This window comes from Sinohyriopsis cumingii, chromosome 10 (assembly GCF_028554795.1).
Source record: "Sinohyriopsis cumingii isolate HCF-2022 chromosome 10, ASM2855479v2, whole genome shotgun sequence".
Taxonomy (NCBI): domain Eukaryota; kingdom Metazoa; phylum Mollusca; class Bivalvia; order Unionida; family Unionidae; genus Sinohyriopsis; species Sinohyriopsis cumingii.
Genome location: NC_142970.1, coordinates 76,777,957 through 76,793,403, shown reverse-complemented (window position 1 = coordinate 76,793,403; position 15,447 = coordinate 76,777,957). Strand labels below are relative to the sequence as shown.

Genomic DNA, 15,447 nt, shown 5'->3' with positions numbered 1-15,447 from the left:
ACCAAGCCGACCAGTCCTAACACTAACCTCTTAATGCTGAGTGCCTAGCGAGGCAGTTGTTAGTACCATTTTTAGAAGTCTTTGGTATGACTCATTTGGGGATCAAACCCATGATCTCCCGCATCCGAGGTGCTCACTCTAATCACTAGGCCACTGAAGCAGTAGAGATTTCACTGTCTTTTTGTGTGTCCGTAAGGCTTTTTGTTCCCAACCTTTTGGCTAAACCTGTTTATAGGGTCCTGGTTGCTTTAGAACTACAGGTTTGTCTCTCTAATCTCGTTAAATATGCTTATTGGGTCCTGGTAACATAGAAAATGCTTTAGAACTATGGGCTTGTCTCTCTAATCTCGTTAAATATGCTTATAGGGTCCTGGTAACATAGAAAATGCTTTAGAACTATGGGCTTGTCTCTCTAATCTCGTTAAATATGCTTATCAGGTCCTGGTAACATAGAAAATGCTATAGAAGTACAGGCTCATCTCTCTCATCTCATTAAATATGTTTACAGGGAGAGCATTGTCTGCCTATCTTTGTGTCTGTCATATTTCTGCTTCCATATTAGCTTGGTATGCAACTTTCAGTCATTTATCCCATTACCTAAAACAAGTATGTTAAGCTGCTTCTCTATTTGCTGAATTTTCTATGTGATTAAATTTCTGTACCTATCTCCTCGTATCTACTTTACAAATATTTCCCATTAACACATTAACCCCTGGAGGTTTTTGTCATTTTCACCTGAAATTCGAGTAGGAAACACATTTTGAAAGCTATTTATGAATACATCCTAATACATCAACTTCCAGGTGATTTTCCAATAACCTAATGCTTAGCTGTGTTAGAAACATCATTTCTCATTGGCTATTTGGCTTGTTCATGAGCAGAAGGGTAAAAGTTGGATTTATAAAATATTTTTTTATTATTTATTTTCCTTAATGGACCCATTACTTTCGTATCAAGACCACTCTTTATTCCATATGCCCATCTTATCCTACCTTTTGCAAAGGTTCATCTGTCTGTTTGCAGTTCATACTGGTCTGCCTTAGATCTGAGACCAAAAAGTCTAAAATCTGGACACAAAATAAGATTCCAACCATGGGCAAATTTTGGGTGGAAAAAAAGATTGGGTCCAAAACATGAGGTTTTTCCTTCTGTATTTTGTAGTGCAACTAGAACCTCCAGATTATTTGGGATCATTGTAGAGCTACATCTGTCTACCTTTCTATAATACCACCCACTTTAGTGTATCATACATGACCTTGACGTTACACACCTCGGCAGTAGGCTACTACCTCCTGCCACGTAAACTCATCGTCATGGGTTAATGTGTAAAGGAACAGGTCAGAATTTTTATAAAGTACGAATTGCAGTTACGCTTCCCCCTAACCCTTTCCTGAAATTATTTTAAAACCTAACACTCATGTCTTTAGCTTCCCATCTTACACACTTATGTATGTATACAGAGGGAGTGAAGGGTTCCCTGACACTGTTGCATGTAACTATGGAGATAGTGCAGAAGGAATTTGTCAAGCCAAAGCTCAGCTGATATTGATTTCTCCTACATTTCCATGTCTTCTGCTACAAGAGATCTCATTATGGCTTCTGCCACACAAGGCATGCCAGAACATCTACAGCAAATGGTCACTCACTCTTTCTTTCTGTCTCTTCTTCTGTCCATTCTTCCACCATTTTTACTTGTCACCTGTTACAGGGGTTGTCATTATGTATTTTGTTACAAAGGGAATGTGCAATATTTCAGTGGTTGCAGAGATGGCCATAGGTTGCTGACGGGTCTAGAGCATTTTACGTCTTCTGCTGATGAGTTATTACATAGGGAATGAGGGGTCCTGAGTGGCCGAGTGGTCGGTTCTTCCCTGGGTTTTCCAGGGTTCTACCTCCACCAGTTATACTGGTCGCCATTTATAGCCTATCTTGTGCTGGAAAATGGCATTAAACCCTACAAAAACAACAACAACTAAGGGAATGCCAATAGGAAAAGCACAAAATTTCAGCAGCTACACAGGAGGCCCTGGGTGGCTGAGTGGTAAAAAGCGTTTGCCTTGACCAATTACTGCCACCTCACTTCTGTCCATTTGGGTTAGTCTTCAGTTTCAGGCTCGGCCAATGTGGATATGTGCAAAAGCTGATAGTAGCTTCCTACAGGTCGGTGGCTCTTACTGGGGTTTTCAAAGGTTCTTCCTCCACGAAGTTATACTTGCTGCCATATATAGCCTATCTTGCACACAGAAATGGCATTAAACCCCAAAATAACAGCAGCAGGAGAGGCACTGTTTATCACTGCTTGTACAACATTTCTATCACACATCCAAAGTGCCCATCAAAAGCTTTATAGGTGACTCAAACTTGATGCCAATACGATTTGCATGCTTTCAATTTAATGGCTTTACATCAGTATTTAAATTTTGATTTCTTAATTGTACTTATTAATTAACTTATTAATAACAACAAAGATAGTACATTCTGATAGCTCCAAATACATGCATTCAACAAATTTATCAACTTTTATTATTGCTAAATGCCACCATGAAAATCCTCTCCAAAAAGGGAATGAGGAATGCAAGTTTCAATGTAAATGGGAGTACCCTCTTCTGATTGGATTACTCCAGTTACTCATCATAAGTACATTTTAAGACCAAGCAGAGGAGGAGAATCCCATGCGTATTAAAGCGCCAAAATATTTTGATGTAAAAGCAGTCATATATATACATTTCACAGCTGCAGGACAGCTGCATGAATTCAGATTAATAAATGTAGGCAACTAGTTGGCTACTGTCTCAAAAATGTGGGTACTTTTTTTTTTTTTTTTTTCCCCTCTCTCAAACAGGACACAGCCGCAGTTACAAAAGCCTATAAAACCAATCCTAATTTAGAGGCTATATTTCAGAAGTTCCGATTCTTGCTTTTTTTTCTTCTGGCGAGTGGAGACAAAGTAAACTTTCAAAATCATATTGTCCACAGACTATATTTAAACCCGTTATTTTTCTGACAGTTCAATGCCTTTGACATCATCCAGAAATTGAAGAATTAAAAAATCCTAATTCTACAGTAACACATAATTTTTTCATTAACAGAATGCTATGTTATGCTGAATCAGATTCCAAATACTGAAGTTTGTAACTTTTGATGCTGAAAGTTTATTAGAAATAAATCATAATGAAGCATTTTACTAACTTGCCATTTCGGCAATGTTTATATTTGAAATGATTTTGTTGCATGGGGTGGTTTGTACAATATGTGACACAAATATCTGAGCTTCACCACCCACAAAATCATACAAGCAATACAAGTCTTTAAAAGTAACTAATCCAAGTCAGATAATATTGGATAAATATTTGGGCAATGAAATGGTACTAGTGCTTGTTAAATGTGATCGTTGGTTTTAACAGCGTCTTTTGCACATTAATTGCTTTAAAATTCTAAACAAGTGGGAACCGATTATCTTTCCCAAGGGTACACCAAGGCTGCTGACCTAGTCTGGTCTGGTCTGGATGAGTACTGGATGAGTACTGAACTTGTGACCCTTGGATTATTTGACAGATGCTCTGCCAAATGATCTTCCATGGCTTGCACCATACCATGGAAATCTAATGTTTGTACTCTAGGGAACAGTACATTAGAAGCAATGGTCATAGTAAAGGGTTATAGACAAAACAGCTCATTTTACAGAAAATGAAACCATGCCAAATATAAGCTTTGTTTTAGGTTTCAAAAATAATGTGCGATGTTTCGGTTGAAATACAAACAGGACATCATTTACTAATGATCTACAGTATATCATTAGAAAATTCTGCACTTGTAAAAAGATCCAAAGCTTAAAAATTTTCAACTCGTATTTTCCACTATTTATGTAAGTAATAAATTCAAATCTCCTTCACTTTTAAGAACTGCTTAACTTCCATACAAAATGTAAATACTAATACTACTATTGCTACAACATGTGGTTTAGTTAACAGATTTTATTATTTAATAATGGTAGGGTTTAGTGTCCTATGAAAGCAAGTACAACATTACACTTGAACTCGGTAATAACATCTGTACGAAATTTTTAATATGCACTTACACTTATCAACTTTTGAAAGAAAGCCTCTTTGACATAATGCAAAAAGTTCTGTTAACAAAACAGATTAACACAACTAACTGCTATTTATGTGAAGCAAGAGAGGTAACTATAAATGTCTGACCTGGACTGATATTCATACATGCATAGTTATCACCCTTGTTCAAGAAGCTTATAACTGCATGTTCTTGTTTGTTGCGACACAGCAGAAATTATTGCTTCAAGAGTATTTTCATCGCAAATTAACAAATTTAATGTAATCCGACCTGAACAGACTTGATATTTATAAAACTCTTGTGTTTATCATTTATTTTGTATTTATGACACAATGGAGTAGAAATCAAGAATCTCTGAACAAAAGTCCTCCACAAAAATGCATAAGAGTCCAGGGTAAGAATTAAAATGCTGTATGTCAGATGAACACCACTTTCATTTAGAACCAGCTAAATATTGCTATAACGGTATTTTAGTAAAACAACATGTTGATAAAAGCATCTGTTCAGATGTGGCCATATAAAGATGCTTCAAGACGGATGTCATGGTAGCCATTTTGGAGGTTAGATCAGCACAAAATAACTGTACAGTAGACTCCTGATTATAAGAAGTACTGGGGACAGGTAGAAAAGTTCATATAACACTGGGGTTCCAATAAACAAAGGTCACGAAGGTGTAACTGTACATCAATCAACAGAAACAGAAGCACCATTTTAGCTATTCTTGTATTCTGCTTCCTTAGGAAGTCATTTCACTGGCATAGCATAAAACAAAAACAAAATCATTACTGAAAAATCATCATAATAATCTGCATTGTCATTGTTGTTATCAATTCAATATGCATAGAAATGACAAACACTGAACAAAATGCATAGAAATGACAAACACTGAACAATATGCATGGAAATGACAATGAACAATATGCATGGAAATGACAAACTGAACAACATACAATGGAAATGACAAACAATGAACAATATGCATGGAAACACTGACTGTTTTTTATAGATCTGACAAATTAATAGATCACCTGATAACTGAGTCCCCCCCCATATGATATTTACTTCTATTGTTTTTTAATTTCAAAACATACTTGAATAAACTTGTAAGTACTTACACATTTATTGAAATCATCTTCCACTACATAATTATTAAATTTGCCAAGTCCTGTTAAGAGCTTATTGGTGTTTTTCTGCATTCAAAAGTATGAGTGGAGAATGTGACATGCATATATTCTCAATCATGGCCACTTTAGTCTGGTTCTCTGTAAAATCATTATCTTTGTTCTGCTGTTACCTGAATGAATAATGGGGTTACCAAAAGGAGGGGGCCCCAAGTGGCTGAGTGGTCTAAAGCAATCATCATTACGAATCACTGCCATTTCACCTCTGTGTGGGTTCGAGTCTCAGGCTTGGCCAATGTGAGTACATGAGAAAGCTTGCCAGTAGCTTCTTGAAGGATGGTGGTTCTTTCCTGGGTTTTCCTGGGTTCTTCCTCCCCCATTTATACTGGCTGCCATGTAAAGCCTGTCTTGTGCTGAGGAATGGTGTTAAACCCTATAACAACAACTACAACAACCAAAAGGAGTGTTAATTACTGGATTAGTGTGAAACAAACAAAATATCCCACTTTTCAATTAGTCAGTACTCACAGTCCATACCAACAGGTGTCCTGATTTAAGAAGTCAAACATGCAAATGTTGATACAACTACCCCTTCATGTGGAGTAGTGATAACTAGATGTCCAAGTTGGACACCATTGAATGACACCATTTTCATTTAGGATCAACTAGACATCAATTAGGATCAACTAGCCATCATTCAGGATCAACTAGACATCATTTAGGATCAACTAGACATCATTCAGGATCAACTAGACATCAATTAGGATCAACTAGACATCATTCAGGATCAACTAGACATCATTTAGGATCAACTAGACATCATTTAGGATAAGAGATGCTGCAAATTGTTAGCAAAATCCTCATGTCACTAAGCCAACCCCTTCAGAAGGTGTAACAAAAACAAGATATTAGATCGGTACCATTTCCATTTAGGACCAACTAGACATCAGTCTTTTGGCGAAAACCCTGACCAAACACTAAGGCCAAGTATCAAAAGCAAGATTTTCAGCAATGAATATAACAGCAGCACCATTTTCATTTAGGACCGATTAAACATCACAAGAAACCTTTTGGTGAAAACCCATTATCAATATGACATTCTATTCAGGAGTTGTTATAACATGCTCTTCAAGATGTCTGTTGTGGTGGCCAGTTTGCAAGTCAAATAGGTGCCAATTTCATCTAGGTCTGACTTTCAGTGATGGTTATGGCTTCATTCCAGCAGTTGTAACTTTTGTTGTTGTTGTTGTTTCTTTATTAGCTGGTGCCAATATCAATAATTAAAATTTCCTATGATAATGAATGCAGTCCTCATCACAACCTCACCACCTCTAAATATTAAACATTCAAGAAAAAATGTAATATTTTAGAATGCACACTGAATCTTTCTTGACAGCATATGAATGTATATGTGTGAATGCCTTAACCTGCAGTGCATAAATGTCAGACTGAGTAACCAAAAAGACCACTCCAGTGGCCTAGTGGTTAGAACTTCTGCCTTGGATCCTTCTGGTTTATGACAAGTACAGCCAACAATGTCTGAACATTCTGCATTACTATCACCCTCGAAATAACTTTAATACTGTAAAAGGAATTTATTTTATACTACAAATCAACTGGAACAGAGGTAAATTTTGTTCTCAAGAAAGTTTTAATTTGAAAAGAAACCCCTGCACAATCCTTTGGAGTTCTACAAAAATGATATGTGTGCACAATAAGTACTTACCTGTTACTTGTCCATATATACATCCAGAACTGTCTGCAAACCCATCTGTTGGGACATGTGTAAACCTGTCTGCTGGGACACATGTCCAAGCCTGTCTTTTGGGACACATGTTCAAACCTATCTACTGGGACATGTCTAAACTGTGTATTGGGACACATGTCTGAATGTGTCTATTGGGACATGTGTCCAAATGTGTCTATTGGGACAATGTGTGAAATGCCACTTCACAGCTCGAAAAATCCGATACATCTCCCATTTTCCCTGAATAACATTTTTAGATTTTGAATAATGCAAAAAAAATAGTTTTCCTTCCAATGCTTTGTAAGATTTTGAGTATGTGACATGAAATTATATTTGTCCAGTAGAAATTTATTCCAAAGATCCATTCCAGCCATGCAGTTCAAATAAGATATCACAAAGAAAAATATGAATGTACTATATGTTCATAGGCCAAGTTAAATATGGAAAAAAGTCGCAAGACTACTGTCTATTCTGGAAATGAACATTTACAGGTGAAATTTCGATCTTCATTTCTAAAATGGGTAAGAAATTTCTCAATATAGGTGGAGCATAATGAAGAAATACCAGTAGAGCTAGATGTTTTGAATCCTTGGTTAATACAACATTTTGTACTTTGGGCTCTGATATCATGTAAATCATGGTTGACAACATTTTGTACCTTCGGCTTTGATGACATATTAATTAAAATATTCAACAGACTGATTGATTATTACATATCTGGCATACAGTATTTACAGGGTTCAAACAATTAAACCAGGAATGTAAGCTCTCATTTCCATTTCTTAGAGTGAGCAAAAATCTTGAAAACAATCAACATCTTATTTATTTTAAGTACCAATTCTTTCCTAATTATAAACATTTGTGAAAAATAAAGACATTTAAAATGAAAGAAAAAAAACTTTCTTATTAGCCAGAGTTATATCCTTTATAGCATTCAGGGAGATTTGCTGTGGAGGCAATTCAGGGGTGGCTATTTCTGTATAAAATAGTAAACTCTCCTGTTACAATCTAGCATGTGCTCAACGACTACATAATATGGTTAAATACTGGTTTAAATGTTTCAAGAAAAAGTTACCTAAATTTCAATATATAATACTATGGAGATAAGTTATGGAATACATGTAAACGTACCATCTTCAGAACACATAAATCACATTCATAATACTGTGAGGTCAGTGATTTATGTGGTTTTGGTTTTGTCAAAAAATTATATTTTTTAAGAACTTCATTTTTTGAATAGAGTTTAAGCATATTAAATTGCTTGTTGAAAGAAAATAGACACAACTTCGACAATTAGTTGGGGATAGAAAAATAGGCACAACTTTCGCAAACTAATTGGGGATAGAAAATAGGTACAACTTCAACAACTGGGGATAGAAAATAGGCACAACTTTGACAACTAATTGGGGAAAACATCCTGTTGTTTCCAAAGAAGAATCTTTCATTGGATCTTTAAATCTGTGGTGTGTAAAAACCATAAAACCAAAAAAAAAATTGCTCCACAAAAAAATGGCCAAATTACAGTAGATCTAGAGGAATAATTTTAAAAGGGAAATGAAAAGGACAGCATAAAGTCCAGGGCCTGCATGTCATGCCAACAATAAAAGCATTGCTGAAAATATTAATCAAAATGTTTTTCTGTTAAAATGACACCACTGCCAACAGAAAAGTGACTACTCAGTCTCTGTTCCAACAAATGTTGGCCTGAAAAGAAAGAAAGAAAGAAAAAAACACCAGAGCCATTGCTATTCTGCCATAGAAAGGATGACTGAAAGATGGGTAGACTGAGGTATATGGCTGAAACTTTTTAAATTAAAGTATACTTTTGAGCCAAGTTTCACAAATATTTTCCAGTACTTTGCCTGAAATAAAATAGATATACAACATGCATTTTTCAGCTCCTCCTACCTTGGTGACCTCAAGTTTCCTTATGACTCGTCTCTCAATTTTTTCCCCACGCTGTGCCTCTAGAATGGTTGCTGCATTTTTTTCCATCTTCTGACTGCTCAATTTTCTGACTGGATTAGTCAACCATTTTCTATAAATGAAAACGACTGGTTTAGGAGTTTTCTCTAATAAAAGTATTGATTTGCGTGTCTGATTTGAATTTTTAATGTAGCTTTAAAAAAATTTCAGTCATATTGTAACAATGTCTGCAGTGTGGCAGTTTATAGTGATGTCTAGCACTGGGGCATGACGCTGCAGACATGAAGCACTATGTTCCACCCAGTCACATTATCCTGATACCAGGTCGATCAGTCCTAACACTAACCCTCTTTTATGCTGAATGCCTAGTGAGGCAGCTGTTAGCATGATTTTGATAAGTCTTTGGTATGACTCTGTCAGGGTTCGAACCCGCGACCTCCTGCATCCGAGAATATTGATGTCTCAGTGGGCTGAAGTAATACTAACATAAACAAGATTAGATGGAAGAACATATACCTCCATATCTATATCTATTCCTGATCCATTAATAATTAGCATAGCATCCTAAAAATAAAAAATAATCTTGAGAACATTCTTAAAAACTTTTCCTTTCTTTGTACGTCGCTAGTAAATATATTAAATCTTGAAACATTACTTGTGGAATTACTGCAGTATCTTTCTTTCAGAAGTATATTTGACTATTTTTTCAAAAATTACCATTAGTGAAACCTCTAAGGGAGATAACTGCTACTGGTCAAATCATTTACCTATACTATAAATACCTTCCTTGACACATAAACAAAAATTTTCCTTTCTTTGTATGTCACTAGTGAATATATTAAATCTTGAAACATTACTTGTGGAATTACTGCCGTATCTTTCTTTCAGAAGCATTTTTGACTATTTTTTTTCAAGTACTACCATCAGTGAAACATTTACGGGAGATAAATGCTACTGGTCTAATCATTTACCTATACTACAAATACCTTCCTTGACATATAAACTAAAAGGCCACTGGATCATACTTTGTCACTAAATTTAGTAAGATCTATCATTTTTGTTACTATTATTAGAAATACAAACTGTTGGTACAAGAAAATGCATTGATATGGGGGAATTATCAACATTAAGTGGCCTTGTTAACTGCTTTAGTTTTAGGTTATACTATGGATGCTTGCCAGTGTCAAATTGATGTTTTCTTCCCGGTTTCAGATGATTTGTGTGTGTGATTTGGATTTTTAACTTAGCTTTAACAATTTTTCAGTCATACTGCTTAAATGTCTGCAGTATGGCAGTTTGTAGTGATGTCTAGCACTGGGGCATCATGCCACAGACATGCAGCATCATGTCACACCCAGTCACATTATCTTGACACCAGGATGACCAGTCATAACACTAATCTCTTCATGCTGAGTGCCTAACAAGGCAGCTGTTAGTACCATTTTTTATAAGTCTTTGGTATGACTCGGCTGGGGTTTGAATCTGTGACCTCCTGCATCCAAGGCTAATGCTCTAACCATAAGGCAACCAGACTGGTCTAGTTCCAGATGACATTATCATACTGAATTAGTGGTATGGTGCCACTCATTTGCTTCCTTAATAAATCATGACACAATGAACTTATGGGGAGGATAAATACATGATGATACAATCATAAATTTTATTCTATTACTTAATAATTAAAAGTTAATTTGAAATTTTTACAATTTTGTAATACGCCTGCCCCAAGTTTAACAGCCCTCAATGTAGGCACTAGTAGAGCATGGACAAAAATGGAGATTACTGACCTGGATTTTTGGTAAAGATATGCAGTCTTGAACCAAAAAACTGCAGAATCCAATATTTTCTGATTAAATTTCACAGGACCAGGACTTTTGACCTTTGACCCCTTAATCTATAGATTTTTTTCACAGCCCTAAGTACAAGCATACATGTGATCCTTTTGGCTGTGTGTGTGTGGTCTCCAAATGCTCAGTGAAATCTCCAGCAGATGAATAATTATTGCATTTAAATTTTTCCATTTTTATTCACACCTTCCTTCCAGTGATGTATATTAACAAGATTACTGCCTGTGATCATGTGAATTTGAGTTTATACACTTATTGACAAAGAGCTTATGCGCTCTGGTGGGAAAGGTTATGACCTGCTGAGGAAACAAACAGCATTCTCAATGATCATTCTTGGGATTTTAACTGGAGCTGATATGGATATGTGAAGATTAAAGTATAAATTATATATATCATTATATATTATATATTGAAGGAGCTTGGTTTAGATTTACTGTTATGGATACTGCGGATCAGATGATGAATGGCAAGTACAGATTCAATTTAGGAACAAGGTTTCATATACATTAATCTGTGCCAATAAATAATAGTTTCTCTATCATCAAAATTAAAATATTAATATGCAATAAATGTTTCAAATATTTTTTTAAAATATGGAACAAGTTGATAACTGCATCAGCGAAGTCAGTAGTTTTGTAGCACCCCCACCCTCTGCTCCGATTTGGTGTAGATTTGAGGATACACATGCAGTATTTTCTACAGTTAATTGATTTGTCTGCCTATAGCAAGGTACGGTACACATCATGTATGCATTCTGTGGACCCTGATCATCATGCTAAAGTAGAATCTCACCCTACATAAAGACTCCCAAATTCAACACAGACTGTACGAATCTTGAACACTTCTGGCTGGCATTCAGTGACCAGAATCTATATCTATAGGCAGGGAACAATTAAAACTTTTGGTTGACTCTTTAAAGTTGTAGTAACAATACTACATTACAATGCAAACACTGAAAGGACCTTTACCATTCTTAAGAAAATTCCAGCAACAGTATATCAAGCTCCTAATTGTTAAGATCAACAATGATGAGGACTGACCCAAATATAATCCAGTCAATGATCTCCTAAGAAACGCCAAAAATGTTTGTGGTACACATAAGGAGAGTATGAATAACAGCAAGTTATTGTGAAAGGACTTTTATGTTAATATGATACGCATGTTTAAAAAAATCAAATTTTATTGTTCAATAGCTATAAAAAAAAGGTTGATGAAAAGCCTTCCTTTTCCAAAAGTAAATTTACTTTTCTGTTTTCTAGCTCTCTTTTCTAGCCAAAAAATCTGATCAAGTAACTTATTCAAATCCGGAAGTGACTGTGCAAAATCAATTTTTCTCTTAGCCATAATGACCTCGACCTTTGACCCTAAAATTAATAGACCTCTCTCATACCTTCAGCGCAAGAATTATTCATTTATAAAACCATTTTTCTTCTTTCGTGTACAGTGACCAAGACCTCTGAACTTTTGATCCCCAAATCAACCTGCTTCTTTCTTACCCAAGAACTCAGTCATCCACAACTCTGATGAAGGTACATGGTCAAGAACTAAACCTTTTGTGCAGAAGCATTTTTATTTTCAGTCACAGTGGCCTATTTAATGTAGGTCATCCTCAAAGTCTGATAACAATGGAGAACTTGCGATATTGTGTGGAAATGAAATACAAAACAGATGGATGGATGGATTAACAGACAGATATACAACATAATATACTCCATTTTATTTTGGGTGTTATAAAATATCAAGGACATTACGGCACACAGTATGGCTTCCCTATTTCAAACATTCTCCCCATTTTAAATAGTCAGTTTTGAGAGATCTGATATTATTATATTAAATGGCAACAAAACATGTGGTCATCTACAAAGGATATCACTTTACAGAGTGGATGGTTTAGGAAGGTTCTACTGTATATCACAAAGCACTGAATCTATGAATGCATGGCCAGCAATGCGCTCGACAGTACCTTCAATGCACAGTTTCTGAGAAATAGAAAATCCTCACTTCAAAATGCATCTCCCCTTACCTGAAGCTACTAGAGCGCCTCTTTGTGACGGGCGAACTTCCTGATATGTTCAGCGAGGCCATCGAGGCACTAGGACTGTGGTCAGGTGATTCTGAAGAAAAAATTTATTGACAGTGTTAGACTTTATTGACAACCATTGTTTTTACTTAGCTTTAAAATATACACTCTCACAACTTGTGTAAGCATGTCCATATAATGCTACAAACTTGGTACAGGATGTTCAGTAGAGAGTGCGAACCTGGGGAACACCTTGACTTTCCTTGTGCATCGCAGAACCAGGGATCAAACCTGAAACCATCAATGTGTAAAGCAATTGTATTTACCTATTTATCCTGATCCATTGTGTAGGCTGGTCATTACAGTGGGATAAACTAAGGGGAAGACATAGGATGCATGGTAGAATCAGGATCAAACTTGAAACCACCAATCTGTGAAGCAAAGCATACTGACCACCTCAATATCCTGAACTATAATGATTTCCTGACTGAAAACTGTACAGACCAGGATCTGCTGCTGCATAATGCACCACGAGATCTTGGTCTATGCGGTTTGTTAGGAGTAACGCGTATAACAAACCATTCAGTCAGTGACTTATATGGTGGCAGATCAGGGTGTATGTTGTCTGCAGATGGACTAGGCTTATAACTGAATACAAGGAACCAGTGAAAACAGTGTTTGCTTAATTGTGCTAATATCCTTGCTAAATACCATCCACAGAATTATTTCTTTTGCAAATTAATTGACTTTTTTTTGTAATGGCTTGAATAATTGACTTTTTTTTGTAATGGCCTGAATATCATATCAATTCATCAACTTGTGACTGTGATAAAGTGTGCAAAATTGAATGGCTCTATGTCCAACAGTTTTTGTGCTATAGTGCTAAAATGGGTTTTAGATGAGTAAAACAATTAGACAGACATACACAAAGACTCAGGATGGACAGTTTTTGGTTTTCAGGTGGGGCATAGAAGTCAAACCAAACCAGTTTACTGCTCCTGAAAGGCCACAAAATGTCATCTAGTATATATTTTGCAAGTTATTTTGGTATGCAAAGATAAAAATTGTTTTATAAATGCAAAAAGCTGGGTATGACATGCCTCCTCACGAACTCTGAGTGTGGTCACTCATTTATTTAAAAGTCCTTAGCTTCAATAATGACAGCATCTATTTAGGATTCGGTCAATGTGAGAAAGCTTGCCAGTAGTTTCTCGTGGATTGGTGGTTCTTCCCGGGTTCTTCCTCCACCATTAAAACTGGTCGCCATGCATAGCCAATCGTGTGCTGAAAAATGGCATTAAATTCCACAACAACAACAATTTAGTAAGAAAAAGATTTAGAAGAAAAAAAGACTGTGGTTAATATACAGCGTGGATTTGCATGCAGATAAACATGCATATGAATGTCAAAGTGACTGCTGTGTCAAACAAAAGTTGTCAAGATAAAAATTATTTTTGAAATGAAAGCACTGTAAATCTAAAATTAATTTAAATTTTACATGCATAGAAAAAAAAAATCTTATAAATTCAGATTTGGTATTGTGTTTTAAAAAAATATATGCATTTGCAGTAATAATCCTGTCTTCCTGCAGGTTACTATCATTTTATAAAGGACCCTCATCTCACCCCAAAACATTTGCCATTTTTAATCAGGCAATATCAGACCTGGTGATTAACTAATCAACCTCTGACATGCAGTGCCAAGACCTTCTATCAACCCCAACCTGTCAATTACACCACATGTATTACTATCTGATACACTTCAATACATATCAAATAGTGCAAACCTTTAGGCCACCTCTCTGAAAAGTGTATGGAGCTATTTAAGACACAAAATTGCCAGATTCAATTAAAATTAACCAGCAGGGGAGATTGTTATCATGATATCCACCTAATGAACCATAAAACTGGGGCACCAATAATGGATAATAACAGTCTTGATATAGAATTTATAAAGGTAAATACATTTGAAGAATTATTCCTGCTGATTCAGTAGTTTGGTAGTTACATAAGCAATATTTTCAAGCTACATATATATAGAGAATAAACATTTTTGTGTTCCAATATTAAATCAATATGAAATACTTTAGGATTAAATGTCATGGCTGGGTATTTATCGAAGTGTAAATTAAGCTTAGTTAACAATGAAAATAAAGTTTTAAAAAATTATTTAAAAAATGTGTACCAATATTTAGAGATGCTTAAATAATTCTAGAAAATAAAGTTTTACAAAAATTATTTAAAAAATGTGTGCCAATATTTAGAGATGCTTAAATAATTCCAGAAAATAAAGTTTTAAAAAAATTATTTAAAAAATGTGTACCAATATTTAGAGATGCTTAAATAATTCTAGAAAATAAAGTTTTAAAAAAATTATTTAAAAAATGTGTACCAATATTTAGAGATGCTTAAATAATTCTACAAAATAAAGTTTTACAAAAATTATTTAAAAAATGTGTACCAATATTTAGAGATGCTTAAATAATTCTAGAAAATAAAGTTTTAGAAAAATTATTAAAAAAATATGTACCAATATTTAGAGATGCTTAAATAATTCTTGACCATTATCAGGTGGCTACTAAATATCTAATCATTGGAGATAAAAATAATTGAAATTATAAGAATCCAAAATTAAAAAAAAAAAACAGGCATGTCTTGAGGATCAAATCCTTTTATTCTGGTATCCACTAATATAAAGTACATGCTAGAAGTGTTC

The 15,447-nt window shown here is 35.1% G+C and overlaps 1 protein-coding gene across 2 annotated transcripts in view; it reads right to left on the bottom strand.

The window, feature by feature from the left end:
- LOC149790418 (kalirin-like) overlaps window positions 1–15,447 on the bottom strand; it is a 536,347-nt gene that overhangs the window by 196,644 nt on the left and 324,256 nt on the right. For both annotated transcript variants that reach the window (XM_089972467.1, XM_089972468.1), the window contains exons 39-40: window positions 12,736–12,826; window positions 8,848–8,977 (exon numbers count right to left, since the gene is read on the bottom strand). In XM_089972467.1, coding sequence (XP_089828593.1) covers window positions 8,848–8,977; window positions 12,736–12,826 — 221 coding nt within the window. The remainder of the gene's footprint in view (window positions 1–8,847; window positions 8,978–12,735; window positions 12,827–15,447) is intronic.